The sequence below is a fragment of the Equus quagga genome, chromosome 10 (genome assembly GCF_021613505.1).
Source record: "Equus quagga isolate Etosha38 chromosome 10, UCLA_HA_Equagga_1.0, whole genome shotgun sequence".
NCBI classification, from domain to species: domain Eukaryota; kingdom Metazoa; phylum Chordata; class Mammalia; order Perissodactyla; family Equidae; genus Equus; species Equus quagga.
The window spans coordinates 4,344,872-4,364,262 of NC_060276.1; the positions used below are offsets into that span (position 1 = coordinate 4,344,872).

At 43.1% G+C, this 19,391-nt stretch overlaps 1 protein-coding gene across 4 annotated transcripts in view; it reads right to left on the bottom strand.

Moving 5' to 3' along the window:
• Nucleotides 1–1,092: 1,092 nt before the first annotated feature.
• The window catches only part of MTM1 (myotubularin 1), a 97,955-nt gene continuing 79,656 nt past the window's right edge, over nucleotides 1,093–19,391 (bottom strand). For all 4 annotated transcript variants that reach the window (XM_046673875.1, XM_046673874.1, XM_046673873.1 and 1 more), the window contains 5 exons: nucleotides 15,750–15,956; nucleotides 14,606–14,698; nucleotides 13,870–13,983; nucleotides 9,738–9,914; nucleotides 1,093–2,834 (listed from right to left, as the gene is read on the bottom strand). In XM_046673875.1, coding sequence (XP_046529831.1) covers nucleotides 2,667–2,834; nucleotides 9,738–9,914; nucleotides 13,870–13,983; nucleotides 14,606–14,698; nucleotides 15,750–15,956 — 759 coding nt within the window. In that variant the 3' untranslated portion in view covers nucleotides 1,093–2,666. The remainder of the gene's footprint in view (nucleotides 2,835–9,737; nucleotides 9,915–13,869; nucleotides 13,984–14,605; nucleotides 14,699–15,749; nucleotides 15,957–19,391) is intronic.

Here is a 19,391-nt window from a genome sequence, read left to right on the forward strand (position 1 = left end):
ACGCTGCACACCTTTCCTGGTTCCTTTGCGCGTCCCCTCTGTGGCTTTAATGGCCGCCAATGGCTCCATCCTGCAGGCATAGGTGCATACGCTCTGTAATAAATCCCCCAATTTTAGGAACGTTCCCTTTAGAGTCTTACTTTTGCCTAATGCCCCCAAATGTCACAAGTGCTGTCCGAATGAATGACAGCACAGATCTGTACTCTGTCGAGACGGCTGCAGGAGATGAGATGGTAGTCAGCTTATTTTGAAAGTCTGAGTATTATTCCTACCAAAAAAAGCATAAGGATAAGCTTTGCTGCATTATCAAAAATAGATCAGAAAGTGCTATGGCTATATTGAGAAAAACTGTTGTATTATCAAAAATATATATGATTCCAAACTATTTGAAGGGCTGTCCCAGGAAGAGAGATTATTCCATTTCATTCCAGAAGGCAGAGCTAAGGCTATTCAGTGGGAACTTGAGAAGCAGAATTCAGTTGAATACGTGCACAAATTTGTCTTGCTGCTGTGGGGCTTGGGGCGTGTTGCTGAACCCAGGAGCAATGAGATTCTCCTCAGGTGAAAAACAGTGATAACAGAGTATCACGTAGCCTGTGAGCTTGCAGTGAGGAGTAAATGCAGCAATGTCTGCAGAAGAACCTTGCAGAATATTTCAAATACTCATGGCTTTTAAAAGATAGGCTTAAGCTTTTGAATACTATTCTGACATTTAAAAAATGGTTAATTTTAGTTTACTGCTGTAACTGTTTAGCATTCTTAGGAGGTACATAGATAAACAATGTAATTTCCAACTGGCAGTATTATTTGAAGAATTCTTAAAATTCTTACCTAAGGAGACATCGAGTATGGCTTATTGCAACCAATGTCCTGACCCCTCCCTTAATGTCAACTGCTGTGTTCATCCAGAGTCTGAAGTTTCGTGCCTATGCCCCCTGGCACTTTTGTGAAAGCTATCTTTACTTCAATAAAGACAGTTGTGACATAAAATCTGCATCGTCAATGCACTTAAATGTCCAATATCACTGGAATTTGGGGAAAGCATGGGAAGTCAAGCCAGGAGAAGAAAAGATGGGCGTCACGCACATTGACTCACATCCACAGTGACCTCTCTGAAAAGAGGGCGCTGTGTGCAGCTACGACGTTTATTACAGCAGGTCTTTATCGTTATTGCCGTGGACATTCTTTCATGAAATTTCACAAGATCCTTTAAGCTATTAGTATTAGCTTTTTTATGGAGTGATATTTTGTTAATTTATGAAATATTTACAGCGTTTACAAAAAGCAAGAGAATGTCTAATAAAATTTCTCATACATACAAAATTTATACATTCTGCTACTGTATTTGAGATGTCTTATTTGGTAGACCAATGAAGCTATGACATAAAATAACTTACAAAGATATATTTAATCTCTCTTAATTCATTGAAAACATAACCATATTAGCTATAAATAGTCCTTTACAAATCATCGTAAAACACATTAATTGTTTTAACTCTAGCCTTACCTTTTACAAATATACTTACTAAATGAATTAGTTCAGATATCAAATAGAACTGCATTTGAAATTTCATTTAATACTACAAAAAAAAAAAAACCTGAAAAAGCAAACTGCCGGGTACTTCAAGTAAAAATTTGTAGAACCAGTTTTTATGCACGCTTGGGGGGAGGGGCATCCGACACCATTTAAATTGAAATTCATAAACAATACTTTCAAGAATACGCTCAACAGTGTACATCTACAGCTTCTATTTCAAAGAATGATGCTCTAGCAACAGCTCATACCTCCAAGATGCTCAACCCTACACTTCGGCAGATGAGCTGGTTTGACTAGAGCAACGTTTGCGAAACAGTCACCAACGCAGCATCACACATCTGACCTCCTGAGACAGTGCTGTTGAAGGGCGCTCCCCAACCTGAAACCGGGTCCGAATCTTAGGCAACCTCACGGAAGAACTTGGGAAACAGAATTGGCAAAGTTCAAAAGAAATCAAATCATATTTCACTGGGCCCCATTTTTTTTTTAATATAAAAATATGCTTCTCTTGAAAATTAGGGGAAAACACTTCATATTCCAAAATTTCAAAATAATGAACACCTCATCTACACAGCTATTTCTCCTTAAGTCACCACTGACAATGGAATAAAATTTGGCAATTATTTTAACACCTTGCTTTTGGATAATACCTTGAAAGCTGAGTTCAATTTGGTTTTGGCAGTAACACACGTCTTTCACATTTGGGTTCATTTTAGATAATCCAAAGCAACTAGCATAAGCAGCTTGAGGAAAATCCATTTCACAAACATATATTTTTCCCCTTTAGTTTAAAATAACGTTGTTCCAATTAAGCCTACAAAATACATATCATATACAGAGCATTTCTAAAGAGGTAAATTAAATTTAAATTTTATCTTTTGAAAACTGCTTTGGAAAGGTGTCAGGATTTTCCAAAACCCCATCTTGGCTCCTTTCTTCTGATTGCCGTGTAGACACTGTAGTTTTCTTGTAATATGTATTCTAGAAGGCACATATTCAAGAGTTTAAGATTATGTTAGTTCAAGTTCTACATGGAGGCAAATATTTTAATCTACTTTGTACAGAGGCCCCAAATGAAAGTCAGCTATTTCCTCTCTTCAGAGCTCTAACGCCGCGCCAGGGTCCCCTCTCAGAAGTGCGTTTGCACGTGGGGCATCATTTGTGAAGGACTGGAAGGTGAAGTCGAGGGATCGGAAAGCTTGGCAGAGTTGGCGAGCTGCAATTCCTCGAGCCGCTTTATGTATTCATCGCGCAGGGCCAGGAGCTCCAGGTAGCGCTGCTCCACTGGGTTTGGCTGCTGCAGAGAAGCACAAAGATGCGTTACTGCTGGACGGTGCCACATCACAGACACCTGCCTGCTCCGCGCCAGCCACCGGCCGTGCCTGCTGCCTTCTCAATAAGCCTTCGTAGTGAGGTTTAGCGTCCACACACACTGTCCTCCAATACCCCCAAATTTCAACACACACACAAGTACAAGAATACGACAACACCCAGCTGTCTGCCACCGAGAAATAACATACACATTTCCTCACACATGCGTCACCATCTTTCTAAATTTATCAACCCAGACACAGCTCCAGTCTCCTGTGTCGCCCATCCCCAGGACCGCTCCCCTCTTTCGCTCCCAGAGGCAACAACTCTTCTCAGGTTGGAGTGTCGCCTTCCTTACTGTGCAGGTTTGTGACATTTTTCCTACAAGTGAGTACCCAGCAACAAAATATACCACTATGCTCCACATGTGGAAGTTTACATCAATGGTGGTATTCTGTATTCATCAATTGACATTCGGACCCGACATTACGGTTCTGAACTGGAGCGCAGTTGAGTTCCACTGAATAAAGGAACCACACTCGATGCATCCACTTCCACACTGATGGAGGATGGGTAATGCCCTCACTATTATAGCGCTCCTCACTATTCCACACTCAATGCTGTAGCACTATCTTCGGACACAAGTCCTCGGGCACGTGCCAGTGTCTCTCCAAGGGATTTTCCTAGGGGGGGACTGCTGAAGAAGACAGTATGGTCTCTTCCGCTTTACTAGATGCTGCCAAATTGTTCTCTGAGGTGGTGAGAGGGCCTTATGCTCCGCTAGTGATGTCTGGCGGTTCCTGTTGCTCCACAGCCTCACCAGAACTGGAGAATGTAAGAGTAATTTTTTCTTTGCCAATTTGATGACTGTAACTTGGTATGTCATGGTACTTTTAGTTTGCATTGCTCTGCTCTGGCACATCTTTTCATGTGCTATTACCCAGATTAACGCACGGTTGACAGCAGTGGCTCTGAGGCCCGCTGGCCTTGGCGTGAATCTCGGGTCTGCCTCTCGCCGGCTGTGTGACCGAACCTTCCCTATCTGTCAAATGGGACTCAGAACGGTCCAGACCTCACAGGGCTGTTGGGAGAGTGAAGTCAGGCAATGTTCTGCTACAATGCCATTTCTTTGAGTGATAAATATGGGACTGATGGCAGAATAAAGGTGTAAGTCATGCTGGAACAGGATGTGATTCTCCCCAGCATGTTAATTTTTTAAACTTTTTTTTTTTTTTTTTTGAGGAAGATTAGCTCTGAGCTAACATCTGCCGCCAATCCTCCTCTTTTTGCTGAGGAAGATTGACCCTGAGCTCTAACATCTGTGCCCATCTTCCTCTATTTTTGATGTGGGACGTTGCCACAGCCTGGTTTGATGAGCAGCACTAGGTCCATGCTTGGGATCCAAGCTGACGAACCCTGGGCCACCAAAGCGGAGCATGCGAACTTAAGTGCTATGCCACCGGGCTGGCTCCAATTTTTTAAAATTTTGTACTGAGATATAAACCACAGATAGTACTGTGCACAGATCTTAAAATGTCCAGCTCAATGAATCTTTACATAAGTATAAATCAATGTAATCACCACCCAGGCCAAAATATACAACAGAACGGCCTCCGGAAGACTGCCTCGCCGGGACGTTCATGTTTTGAAGTGATCAAGGGCAAGCTTCTAGAAAACTTGAGCAATATATGAAGACATTTACAAAAAAGGCAATAGTCTACATTAGTGCCTTCCTTTAGTGCTAGTGGCTTCTAGAACCATCCTGCTTTCCATTGTATTAAGCTATCTACTGAAGCTGCGGGCACCAAGGAAGCTGTGAAGAGCACGTGCTGACGAAGATGGCCATACTGTGGATCTGATTTCTAACGCCGAGGAGCACGGTCTGCAGTAGAAGCAGAAGCCCTCCAGGACCTGTGTCTCAGAGAAGGCAGCATGAGCCCTGGGCTTTAAGACTGTGCATTAGTTTCCTGTGGCTCCCATAACTAACACAAACTTGGTGGCTTCAAACGACACATTTCCTTTCTCACAGCTCTGCAGGGTAGAAGGCCGAAATGAGGCTGTCAGTGGCCTGCGCTCCCTCTGCAGGCTCTAGGGGAGGACCCTTCCCGCCTCCTCCAGCTTCTGGGGGCTCAAGGCTTCCTTGGCTTGTGGCCATGTCACTCCAACCACTCCTCTGTTTTGGCATGGTCTTCTCTCCTCTGTGTGTCTGTCTCGAATCTCCCTGTTGTCTCTTGTTATTGAACTTAGGGCCCACTCTAAATCCAGAAGGATCTCACCTTGAGATCCTAACCTAATTAAATCTGTAAAGACTCTTTTTCCAAATAGGGTCACAGTGACAGGTTGTGAGGGACATGTCTTTTAGGGGACACCATTCAACCCACTATAGGCTGCCAAGGAGGAATCAATGGCGGCCAGATGCAAATGCTGCAGAGACGTGACTATGCCCGCATTCCCACTGGGACTGTCGCTTCCATGAAAGCTCTGGATACAAAGGTCCACAGGTTGGGAGAAGTCTCCTCCGACCTCCTAATCCTGTTCTTCCTGTAAGCCTCATTCTCTTTACCTTGTGACTCTGCAGGACGTGAGGTTTTTCAGGAAGGCATATGTGGTATTAGAACGGAAATGCTTGGGAGAAGGCCTGAGGCCTGGTAAGCGCTGTGCACTGCCTGCTAAAATCCCTCGCCCATTTTTCTCTTTATGTATTCACCTGAGGGCCAGACACTGTTCTAGCCCCTCGGGCTCCATCAGCGAACAAAGGAGGCCCAAATCCCTGTTTTTGTGGCGTTTATCTGCCAGCAGGGGGAGACAGACAAACGACGAATACCACAATCCTGTGAGTCACACAGAATGTTTAAAGGTGATGAATACTATGGAAAAGAAGCAGAGCAGGGTAAGAGGGACGGGGATGGGGGCAGAGCGCCAGCTCCCCTCTAAATAGGGTGGTTGGGGTGAGCCACACTGAAGAGGTGACTCTTGGTGGAAGGCCTGAGGGAGGGGGAGAGGGAGCGAAGCAGACAGTTGAGTGTCTGAGGACGAGCAAGGAGCCCAGTGTGGCCGAAGCAGAATGTGTGAGAAAGAGGTGTTGGTGAGGAGGCCAGGAGGTCAGAGAGGGGAGGGTGGGGTCACATAAGGCCTCAGAGGCCATTGGAAGGGCTTGGGCTTTGAGTGTGCGAGGTGAACAGCTACCTGGACAGTTCTGAATATGGGACTGGTGGGATCCGGTGCGTGCTGTATGAGGACCGTTTTGGCCGGCACGTTGAGAAGGGACTAGAAGGAAGCAAGGGTAGAAGCAGGGAGCCCAGCTGGAAGGCGATGCAGCAGTACTTGGGGAAAGTGTCGGAGGTGGTGCAGGTTCTGAACGCCAAGCGCAGCGGGCTCTCCTGAGAGACAAGGTGTGGGGTGTGAGAGAGCAAGGAGTCATGGATGACTACAAGGGCTCTGGCCATAGCAACTAGGACGGAGCTGCTGAGGGCTGAACGGGAGATGGCAGGAGGAGCGGGTTTGCGGGGATAGTGGGAGTTCCATTTTAGACTTGTTAAGCTTGACTTGCCATGCTGGCACCGTTTACCAGCGACTGTCCATCTTTTCCCTCCATGTCACAATGCCACCTGCTTCCCCTAGTCTGTTTCTGGGCTCTACTCTGCTTCAAATAAGTCTTGATACACAGCACGGCAAGCTCTTCTTCGATATTCTCCTCCAAAATTGTCTTGGCTCTTTTTAAAACCTCCCTTCTTCATATGACTATTAGAATCCGTTTGTTATTGTACCAGCAAGTACAATTAGACAAGAAAAAGAAACCAGAGGTAAAACAATCACTTTTGCCAATGACAAAGGTGTATAATTAGAACACTCGGGAGAGTAGACAGAAAAACTGTTAGAAATGAAAAGATAATCCAGTCTAGCAATGAGGACAAAAGATGAAAGTCATTAGCCTCTAGACAAACACCAACCATTTCGAGGCTATAATAGAAGGAGAGAGTCCATTTGTGACAGTACACCAAAAGACAAAATAACGAGAAACACAATGTGAAGTCAAGTGACTTTAAATACTACAACTCAACTTCTCTCTTAGGAAAGGAATGAAGAAGGAAAGAGCACGCCAGCTCAGCGTGGACTAGATGCTAGGCAATCAGCTAGCTATGACAGCATTTGAGGCTTCAAACGATTTCCATATTCATGTTTCTTTTCACTTTTCTATTAGAAATAAACACCACACAGGTCAGCCTGTGAATATCTGACTGGACCGTTCTCACCCTTCAGTTACCATGACACAGACGTGGCCTTGGCCGGTGCAACCCTGGTTAGCAGCTCCGTGGAGTACAGTGGCTCCCAAAGGGCAACAGGAGGCTCAGCGGCAGCCAAAGGCCCCATTCAGGTTTATAATGTGACCAATTCAGACTTTTGCTTTCGGCATGAGCAATTTCCTTATATGAAATAAAGTACCAAATTTGCTTATTGATAGCTCATCAAATGTAAGCCTTGGTCTTTCCATCAACTCTGCTGAGTTCTTTTTTCTTCTTCCCCCCAAAGCCCCCCAGTACATAGTTGTATATTTTAGTTGTGGGTCTTCTGAAGGTTCTGCTATGTGGGACGCCGCCTCAGCATGGCTTGATGAGCAGTGCCATGTCCGCACCCAGGATCCGAACTGATGAAACCCTGGGCCGCCAAAGCAGAGCCCGCGAACTTAACACTTGGCCACGGGGCCAGCACCTCTGCTGAATTTTTATGTCATAGCAAGGGTTGCTGGCTTTTGCTTTTAAAAGCACACTAACCCTGCCTTCTTCTAGGTTAACGCCTCATTATAGGGAAGGGCTGTATAAGCTTTTGTATCTTTCAATACTCAGAGTACATCAGAGCGCAGTGGACACTATAGGTACCCGGTAATTGTCTGTATGCCAACTGGGCCACACAACTGAATGGCAATTTAACTCCTAACTGTTTAAGTATATTCTTTCAGGTTTATGTTATATAATTTAAAAAGTCCTATGTGATCAGATTTTAATCTATTTATGTATGAAATAATGTTCTACATATGATCTTCAAGGAAATCTAAGGCACTCACTTCACATGTCTAGTACTGCATTTCTCCCTGAGCATTTTAATCCTCACCTTATGTTCCTCGGTGCCCCCATCAGCCTAGGAGCTCCGAGTGGGCAGAGACCACCTCCTCTTAATCTCTGCCTCCCCTCAGTGCCTGACGCATGCGAACACTCAGTAAATGGTAGATGAAAATACAAAGTGCCAAGGGACATAAGGATCTGTGTAGGACCCTCCACACTCAGAAAAATCTATGTAGAAAGGATATGTTATTTTCCTTTTTGAGTAAATTTCATAGATCATAATATAAACCAATTACTGTCTCCAAATAAAAATCTTTAGTCAAGAACGTGCCTTCCTATCTGGCCCAGTTCCTTTTTGCAAAGCTCTATGAGAATGATGGGGAGAGAGATGGTACAGGCAGTTCTAACAATGTCCCTTCAAACTTGACTTGTCACACAATTCTCATTATTACCTTTATATATTCAGAAATGAAATGAATTGCTCTAAATTTCTTGAAATTTCAAGAATTTCTCCAAGTACAACTGAGGGGAGATTACAGAATCTGTATGGAAATTGTCAACACTTCCTAATTACCGATGGTTTAAAAACAAGCCATGGTAAATACAGAAAAGGCTTAATTTATAGGACAAACAGTGCTCACCTGTGTAATATTTTTTAATTAGAAAAGGAACACGTCCTCTGTAAGAGTGGTTAGAATCCTGGAAAAATTCCCATTTCCTCTTCCCTTGATATCCCAATGCTAGAACTACTGCTAAATAAATTCCCTCAATGTGCTTCTTGAATCCTAAACTAAACAAGCGAATGTTGTCAAGCCCTGGAATCTGTCACTTTCTAAAAGATTACACATTTGAACCATTACTAAATTGCAAAAGCCTTTCATGCAAGCAGCAGAGACCTTGAAATGAAAGTGCCAGCTTGAACCACACACTTCCCCCATGAGAAGAGAGAGCACGGACTGGCGTGCGGCCAGCTGGCTAAGTGGAATCAACAATCTACGAGACAGACTGCAGCTCCCAGCCCCTGCTGTCGCCTGTTTCTAGTGGGATTAAAGCTGGCGCTGACGCAAGACTGGCCTGTGAGAACAGGTAAACCATCCAAACTGCAGGAAAATGGGCAAAGCTTTACGAAAAGCAATCGCAAATACTGACTATTTATAGCGTTTAGAACAGATCACTAGATGGAGGTCCTTCTGAGCCTTTACAAACAGGCTGTATTTGCTTCTGATTTTAGATGGAATGGTGGTGGGAGAGTGGAAAGCCTGAGTGCATCTTTAATAAAATGTGGAGTCTTTTGCTTCAAAAATCATTGTTTCCACTTTGTGACTGATAAATGGCCAACTGAGTGCACTATCCACTGACAGGTCAATTATCTTTATTTTAGGACTGAAGACTCTCAGTAAAAAGCACTGGTGTCAGCAGACCTAATACACACACCTGAACCGGAGAGGAGCACAACGTTTTCTCTCCTTGAGGGATCATCTAAGTTTAGTCACTGGAAAGAATTTTCTTAGGATGTGTAACAGCTTCCAGGGATTAAAGGAAATCCTTGGCTAGCAAAACTCGAACATTTTCCAGAGCTTTAAATCGGTTTACATTTTAGCAAAAAAATTTTATATTTTATTCATGTAGGCAGAAGAATACAAGTTTAACGCCAATCAAAGTAAATGGTTTGGCAATTAAAAATACTTTTTAATTAAAGTTGCGTTTAAAAGCAAGTATGATTTTTTTGGTCTGGTATTTCCCCTTTCATGATATTTTTAAAAAACTACCAAATCGCATTATCTACGTACAGAAACAATCACCAATCGACATCACTGGCTTTCACTTACTTGTTGCTTGATTCTGGGGTTCCACCGAATGTAGTAATTCACCCACAGTTCCAAGTGACGCATGCTGGCAACTGGATACAACACTCGATTGATCTCTTTAGTATAGAAGGGATTTTTGAATTTGTCTTTATTACTGTTTATCAGTGACCATAAAGAAACTGTTCTTTCTGTAACTTTCTAGAGAGAGAGAGAGAAAGTGGAAAGCCTAAGTAAACACACACCCAGTACACAAACCATTTTGCAGCCTGTGGCAACACAGGTGAGCATCAACTTGAATCCTACATTTACATTATGCCCACAATAGCTCAAAAAGCCTCCTGGGCCAGTGAGCGCTCAGGCAGCCACTTACCGATATTTGCATAGATAATGGCCTCGCTTGAGAGCCACTATTGCTACGCAAGAGAGAGGTACAGGACGCTGTAACATTAAATGCAATTCACTGACCTGAGAAGACTATTCCTGGCTAGGTAAAACATTTACCAACAGATGGACAGTATGCTCTTTTTAATTCAGCAGAAAGAAAAATTATCCTAAGATGTCACTGATTTTTTTCATTTTTGTATTTGTTAGAACTACGAAATCTTAACCTGTGTCTACTTGACGGTAGGCATCTAGATATAAACCTATTTTAATCAATCATGCAGATGTTTAATCTACATCATGCCAAGAGCCAGATCTTTGAAAACACTTGGCTAACTGACTGCACTGAGTCTCCGGTTTTCCGTCTAGTGTCCATCATCTCATACAGATATTCATGTTTTCATTTTATTATAGATTTTTACTGATTTTGGCCATAAACTAGAGAAAAATCAAAGCTCGGGAAATAAAAATACAAGTACTAAAATTACCGAAGGCAAAATTTGAAACTCTTCCTAGTAATGACTTCAATAAGAAAGGGCCAATAAGCTAAAACTGGAAGCTAAAAAGAACCACTTGAAGGAAGCGACTGAAGAAATTTCTTTAACACATACTTTAACATGAACGATAACAATGGCAGCCTAATTTTGCCTTCCTTGGAATCCCCCTAAAACTCCATTCGCACCTTTCGATGCCACAATCTACACTGCATTGTGTTTATTTGCATGCTTGTTTTTATTTTTATACATGCACATAGTTTAAAAAGTCAAATAGCTTGACAAGGTTTGTTATGAAAAAAGCAGTTTCTCACCTGGCTCCCCAGAAGCAACAGTATTTGGTTCTTTAAATTGCTTTCTTTGCTTATTTGGTACTCACCTCCATATCTCTAAATAAAATGCTCTTCTTGCTACATGTTGGCTATTCAGAGATAGTCAGTAACTCCTGACAAGGCCCCCTCCATCCTGCCTCACACCCCCAGCACACAGTGGAGCTGGGATGAGATCCGAGCTCAGTGTTTAGATTCTCATGATGAAGCAAATGCTACTCCCAGGTGAGCCATGTAGAGTTACTAGTCTGTGATTTCTTCGCCTGCACAACCTTTTTGTTTTCCCTTGATTTAACAAGTGTCTATTCTGTTTGCTTGCTTTTCTTGGCACTTATCATTAATTCAACCCTAAACTCTTCCTCCAGCATCTTAAACTTCCGTTAAGACACTCAGCACATCCGGACCCCCCAGTTTCATCTTCGGAGGAGAGAAAGCTACACTGGCTGCCCCTGTGCCCTGAGTCCATCTGTCATCTAGGTCCTTTTCTGTTTTGCCCCAAGGATCCCCTCTTGCCTCTCTCTGTGCTGGAGCTCCTGCTTACTGAATTCCACGCCGTCATCTTCTTTCTTGTTTGCATGAAGTACACACTCCAGCAGCTTCCAGAGAAAGGGTGTGGTATGGGAGGTAAATCTTTCTTGACGCCATGTCTGAGAATATCCTTGTTTACTTTCACATGTGATTGGCAATTTGGTGGCTACAGAATTCTACGTTGAAATTATTTTCCTTTAAAATTCTGAAGGCAATGCTCTACTGACTTCTGCTTCCAATATTGCTGTTGAAGAACTCAAAATCATCCTGATTTCTGTTTCTTTGCAAATAACCCATTCTTTTTTTTTCTTTGGAAGCTTCAAGGATCTTTTTTGTTGTCCCTGGTCTTCTGAAACTTCCCAATGATGTGCCTTAGTATGGCTCTCTTTTTGTCCACTGGGTTGGGCACTTGGCAGGCCTTTCAATGTGGAAACTCACATACTCCAATTCCAGGAAATATTCTCAAATTGTTTCAGTGATTTCTTGCTCTCTGGTTTCCCTATTTTCTCTTTCTAGAACACCTGTTATTTGATATTGCACCTCCAGGACTGATCTGCTAGTTTTCTTATCTTGTTTTCATTTTCCACTTCTGTCTTTACTCTCTACTTTCTGGGAGATTTCGATTTTATCTTCCAACTCTTCTGCTGAGTTATTAATTTCTGTTGATAGCGTGTTTTTGGTTTCAGCTTCCTTTCTGATCTCTAAATGTTCTTTCCAAACAATATCCTGTTATTATTTTGTGGTACCAATATGTTCTTATGTTTCTGGGGATATTAAATGATAGCTTCTTGTCTACATTTCTCCCCTCCCTACATGGTAACTATTTTTTCCGAGCTGCTTTTCCCCCCTCTCGGTTGTCTGCCACTATTTAAGAGTGGAGAAGAGAAGAGTTGACTGGAGGCTCTGAAATCCTGAGGCTCATCAACGTGAGCTTCACTGTGGGGAACTCTAGGTGTTGGTATCTTTAGGTCCTTCTTCTGGGGCTAGTCAGTTTCCCCAGAGATAATTCTTCTTTTTGAAAATTGAGGTGGAGTTCACATACCATAAAATTCACCATTTTACAGTGTAAAATTCAGTGGCTTTTAGAATATTCACAATGGTGTGCAACCACCACCTCTATCAAGCTCCAAGACATTTTTATCATCCCAAATGGGAACCCCATACCCACTAAGCAGTCACTCCCCATTCTCCCCTCCTTCCTGCCTCTGTAAACCACTTACCTACTTTCTGTCTCTATGAACTTGTTATTCTAGACATTACACATAAATGAAGTCCTACAATCTGTGACCTTTTGTGTCTGGCTCCTTTCAGTTAGCATGTTTTCAAGGTTTATCCATGTTGTAGCATAGACCAGAACTTTATTCCTTTTTATGCCTGATTAATATATTATTGTATAGATAGACGACATTTTGTTTATATAGTCATCAGGTGATAGACACTGGGGTTGTTGCCCAAACTTTTAGCTACCCTGAGTAGTGCCACTATGAACATGTGCATACAAGTTTTTGTTTCAAACCTTATTTTCGCCTCTTTGGGTATATATCTAGGGGCAGAATTGCTAGGTCCCATGGTAATTCTCTATTTAGCTTTCTCAGGAGCAACCACCAGACTGTCTTCCACAGTGGCTGCACCGCTTTATACTCCTGCCAGTAATGAAGGAGGGCTCCATTTCCTCTATCCTGGCCCACAGAGAAAGTTCTTTCATGCTCCCACCTGGAAGACAAGGACATGCTGCCAGATTGATGGGAGTCAGCAAGGGAAGTGAGCTGGGGCCCCTGATGACACTCAGGTCCCCAGCCCAGAGACTCACTCTCACCCTCTCTCGAGAAGCAACCTCTGACAGAGTCCTCAGCTCCAGAGAGTGGTGGAGGGGACCTGGGGAAGCTAATGGCTTACTCTAAACAGAGCTTCCAGTTGTCTTATCTTTCCCCCTTCGACCCAGACACCTGGTATACCCTCTCCCCAGAACCCGAGTCATCCAGGTTCCCTGTGACACAAAGTGGGCTGGTTCCTGGCTTCCCTGCTGCTGGTTTGAGATTCAGTTTTCTCAAGCTACATTATTTCCCACTTATCTACTAGCCTTCCCACTTCCAAAAGTTTGTTGCTATGTCTCTTTTCTCATTTTCCCTGTTTGTGAGGGTTTATACCTTTAAAAAATTCCCTTTCCTGAACTCGTTATGGCGTTTTGGGAGGGAGACCTTGCCTAACTTTGAAGTCATTCCTACTCCCCAAGGGCGAAGTCAGTGTCTTAGCCCTGCGGTAGGTAGCAGACACTCAACAAATCCCGGCTGAAGTGCAAACACCCAAGTTGGGGGTACAAAATGAGAAACCTTGCATTTATCACAAATCAAGCTATTAAATTCTTTTTATTTCACAGCAGACCAGACACATTTAACTGACAGGATTAGCATTTTCGCTCACCTGTCTTTCTCGAGCCGATTCACAGTTGTACAAGAAAGTACCAAAGCGGCAGCTGTACAGATGATCCAAAATCGTAATGAGAAATTGTTCATTGAATTCAAAGGCTGTCGGGAACTAGACACAAGAAACGAGCAAAGAGAGCATGAAAACTCAAGACGGATCCTTCGGAGAACAGCAGAGAGGTGCCAAACCCTGCCACGCCACACCTTCCAGGCAGGAGGCAGAGGCTGCGAACCGCACCCGCCCCGGAGCCCTGCCGGCGCTCGCTCTGCGTGGGGCCCAGGGGTTTACATAAGGGCCACGCAAAGAAGTGGAGGAGAAGGAAGAGAGCAAGCCGATCTTCTGGATGCTCTGTGTCTCCAGGGCACACAGAGAGTTTAATGCTTTTCGGTATTCTAAGTTAGGAGCATGCGTCTACGCAAATGCCGACGTAGAGTGAACAGAGAAGACAACTGGGTATTGTCAACTGCTTGCTCCTCTGTTAGTAGAGATAATACAGTTAAATACTGAACTTTAAAAACTTGATTATGGGAAATCCCAGACATATAAATAGTAGTGAGAATAAAAAGAAAACAAACCCCATAGACCCATCACCTGGCTTCAAGAATTATTTGCACATGGCCAAACTCGTTTCATCTCTGTCTCTGCCCTGTATTATTTTGAGGCAAATCCCAGACATTGTATTAAAATACTGAAACATTAAGTTGAATGTATTTTCATCCTATGTAGCCCTTACCTGTTTCGACATTTGCCATACACAATCAATAAACTGGAGAAAAATAGGAGATCGGTCAGCGTCGGCGTGGTTCTTATCACCATGACCTATCCTCTAAAAGAGGAGATGAAGATGATTTGTTTCAACTTATGGGTACAAAACTGAGAAAGCACAGAACCACAAAATGTGACAACTCAGCGACTCGTTTTCCAAATGCCAAGTTTCTCAGAGAGTAGTCTATTTCTTCTTGGCAATATAGAAAACAATGTAAAGTTTTGAAATAATGGAAACTAAGCATCTATAAAATACTGATACAAATTGGCACAGCATCATCCTATGTGAGTGTTATAACTATTTCATCTGATTGGATGAAGGCTAAAAGGTTGCACAGCAGTGTTTCTGAAACTGTCTATGGGTCCTCTGCATGAGAAGCATCCGGGGAGCTTGTTAAAAATGCTTATTCAAAGCGTGTCTGGAAACAAGACCGGGAAATATGAATTTTAATAGGTTCTCTCAATTTTTAACATGTATATGAGAATAGTAATAAAAACAGCCACAACTAAAAGTCTAGCATCTCTACAAATATAGTTGGCTCTAACAGCTACAATATTGGTTGAGCAAGAATTGTCATCCTATCTTCCTCCTTTTGCACAATTTCAATTTAAATGCTTCTATGTAGACTCTTTGTATGACTTCCAAGTTAAACTGTAAATAGTGCAGATGGATAAACATGTCTCCTAAAAAGACCTTCAGTAACCCAAGGCATCACACATTTTCAAACCTGTAGAGTGTTTTTTATTACACTCCACAGATTTTCTGCTTAGAAGTGAATACATGGTTTCACAACTAGTTGTGGTTATTTTGGTGAGGAAGATTGGCCCTGAGCTAACACCCCTGCCAACCTTCCTCTATTTTGTATGTGGGATGCCGCCAAAGCATGCCTGGATGAGTGGTGCATAGGTCCGCACCAGGGATCTGACCCCAGGAACCAATCGCTTCTCGGCCTTTTGGCTCAGATCAAGTGTGAACCCATGAACCCCAGGCCACCGAAGCAGAGCAACTGAACTTAACTGCTATGCCACTGGGCCGGCCCCAACAACTAGTTTTTTAATACCAAATGGTGGTAGTCTGACGTTTAAAAAAACCAGCTTTATTGTTTACTTACAGATGCAAATTTATGTCCAAAACTTATCCATTCTTTTTGTACCAATATTTCAAAACCTTCGATGCTCCGATAGAAGCTGTCCAGCATGAGCATGGCCAGGGACGTCAGCTGGGCGGTCCTGTCCCATCCGTCACTGCAGTGCACGAGTACTGAGCTCTTTCCTGAAGAGACTTTATCTGCTACTTGAATGGCTCCCGTCAAAACAAGCTGGCAGAGAAAAACATGCGAGTCAGTGGGTAGCTGTAAGATACTGCTAAATTTGAAATTATAGGTTTTTTTGTTTGTTTGAGGAAGATTGGCCCGGAGCTAACATCTGTGCCAATCTTCCTCTATTTTGTATGTGGGATGCTGCCACAGCATGGCTTGATAAGTGGAGTGTAGCTCCGCACTGGGGGTCTGAACCTGCAAACCCCAGGCCGCCGAAGTGGACTGCACAAACTTAACCACTACACCATCAGGCCGGCCCCTGAAATTACAGCTTCTAACCCTAGAAGAAGTCCTGTTTGAAAATACTATTAATGTCTAGAACAGAAAGATTTCTGAGAACAAAACACCAGGATCTGTTACACTGCCTCTACAGAAACTGCTAAAACCAAACACACAAACAGCCAAACTGCATTTCAGACTTATTTTCACGTATATGATTGTCTAAGTCCACTAGGGCTGCTGTAACAAAGCACCACAGATGGGGGGGCTTCAACAACAGACATTTACTGTCCCACAGTTCTGGAGGCCACAACTCCGAGACCCAGGTGTCAGCAGGGACACGTGTCCTCTGAAGGCTCCAGGGCAGGACCGACCTGTCCCAGGGCTGTCCCATAGCTTCCGGTAGTTCCTTGGCTTGTGGCGGCATAATTCCAATCTTCACATGCTGTTCTCCCTGTGCACGTGTCCCTGTCTCCAAATTTCCCCTTTTCATAAGGACACCAGCCTTAGTGGATTAGGAGCCACCCTACTCCAGTATGACCTCATCGTAACTAATTACATCTGGGGTGACCTTATAAGGTCACACTCTGAGCTACTAGGGCTCAGGACTTCAACATATGAATTTTGAGGGGACAGAATTTAACTCATAAGAGTGATCATATTAGAAAAATCACTGGCCCAAGAGGTCCAGTCTAGACCTTAAAGACCTGAGAGAATGGAAATCACCTTTTAGCCTTTAAACTGACAAAATATGAACTCTTGGGTGGCTCAAAAATCACAGAATACTCACTACAGATAAAGTGATGGCCTTCTAGTAAAAATTTGAGAATCAGAAGTACTACTAAATTTATGTATACAAAGAGTTATTCTCATGATGTCATTTTTGATGACTTAGGTATTTACAGATGTATACTTCACAAACTATAGAATTTATCCATCATAAGTGTGCACTTCAGTAAGATTTAATAAATTTACACAGTTGTGCAACAATCACCACAATCCAGTTGTAGAACACTTCCATTACCCAAAAAGCTTCCCATGTGCCATCTAAGGCCAATCTCTGCTCCCACCCTCAGCCCCAGGCCAACACCGAACTGCTTTCTGTCTCTATAGTTTTGCCTTTATTAGAAATTTTATATAAGTGGAATCATATAATAGGTGGCCTTTTCTGTCTGGCTTCTTTGACTTAGCATAACGTTTTCAAGGTTCATCCATGTTGTAGCCTGTATCACTACTTCATTCCTTTTTATGGCCAAAAAATACTCCATTGTATGGATAGACCACGTTTTATTTATCCATTCATCCACTGATGGACATTTGGTTGTTTCTAGCACTGGTTACTATGAATAATGCTGCTGTGAGCTTTCACGTATACATTTTTATACAGACAAAAGTTTTCATTTCTCTTGGGTAAATACCTAAGAGTGAAATGGTTGGATAATATGCTAAATGTACGTTTATTCAACTTTTTAAGAAACTGCCAAACTGTTTTCAAAAGTGGTCATACCATTTCACATTCCCACTATCAGTGTATGAAGGTTCCATCTTTTCATGTGCTTATCAGCCATTTACATATATTATGTCATTTTGGAGCTCTCCAAATTCTAACCGCCGTGCAACAGACATTTATTATGGTAATTTTAACTAATTCAAGGAAATTGAAATACTCATTTATTTTAACTAATTCAAGGAAAAGTCAGAGTAAGTAAAGGTCTGATGTACAGAAATTTTAAAAGAAATGCGATTTTATTATTTTGACATAAACAGTAACTGAAGATGAGTGGACAAAGTAATGCCAAGAAGGACAGGTTAGGGGACCCGACGGCACATCAATTATTTGTACAAAAATCATTGCTTTTAAAATGAATGGAGCAGGTTTATTTCTTCAGGCATTTTAAATATCTCCTCGAAATCCTATTTACAATTTGAATTCGAGGCCCTTCTGAAGAAATGGCTGTTAAGAAGCACTGGTAATACACTAGATCACTGGAGTCCAACTAATGAAGCTGAGGGCAACTCTCGGGCACTTTCCTTATAATAAAAAGGGGATGCAATCTTGGCCAATTATCTTTAAAAATATCAGATGTTTTCCAATAAAGTATGAATTCCATCACTTCTTGACAGGAACAGTTACAATTATCTAAATGAAACTAATTCAGATTTTCAACAACACATCACTGAACACTTACATAATCGGACAGACTTGTGACTGATGGGAAGAAATGACAGCCACGGAGCAGCGGACAGCACGGTGGCTAGAGCACCAGCTCAACGGCTGAAGGCCTGGCTTTGAAACCGCACTCCACCACTTCTGACAGGTCACATCTTAAGCCAGTCACATAACCGTGGTTCCTTTCTCTCTGAAGAGATGAGAGGAATGGTACCCCCACCAGCCTGTCTTGGACTAAAAGAGATAATCCCCTGAAAGTGCTGACATTGAGCACGTGTTCAGTGAATGCTAGCTGCCGGCTAGCTGCCTTCTAAGAAGCACAAAACAATATGTCTCTTTAAAATGGGAAGGAATATAGGGGAAGAATATTGAAAACTGAAAAGGACAGAGAGAAAATGGAAGCTCCAGAAACCAGAGACCTCCTTCCAACCTGTTGGGGCTCCGTCAGCGGACTGGGATGAGGATTTAGGACACATGCCAAGGGTGGTGGTCTTCTCACCCGAAAAGGCTTGCCGTTTTGCAGAGTGGTGGGACCCTCTCACCTGAGTGCAGGTTAGTGATGGCCATGCCCCATGTCATTCAGCAGCCCCGAGGCTGTCAAATAGTGCGGAAGGCTGAATAATGGTCACCAAAGACGTCCTGGTCCTAACCCCCAGAAACCTGTGAATGCTGCCTTAGATAGTCACAGGGACTTTGCAGACGTGATCAAGTTAATGACTTTGAGATGGAGAGATTATCCTGGATTATGGAGGTGGGCTCCAAATTATATCCATGTATCCTGATAGGACAGAGATTTCAGAGAGAAGAGAAGGCAACGTGATCATGGCGGCAGAGACTGGAGTGAGGCGGCCACAAACCAAGGAACACCAGCAGCTACCTGAAGCTAGACGAGGCAAGGAACAGATTCTCCCCTAGAGCTTCCAGAAGGAGCACTGCCCAAATGTCCCCCCCCAATTCCCACCCAGTCTTCAAGGTCCAGCTTAAGGCTACCCACATCTCTGCTCCCCTGTCTGAACCACTACCATCTGACTCATACCTGGGAAGCC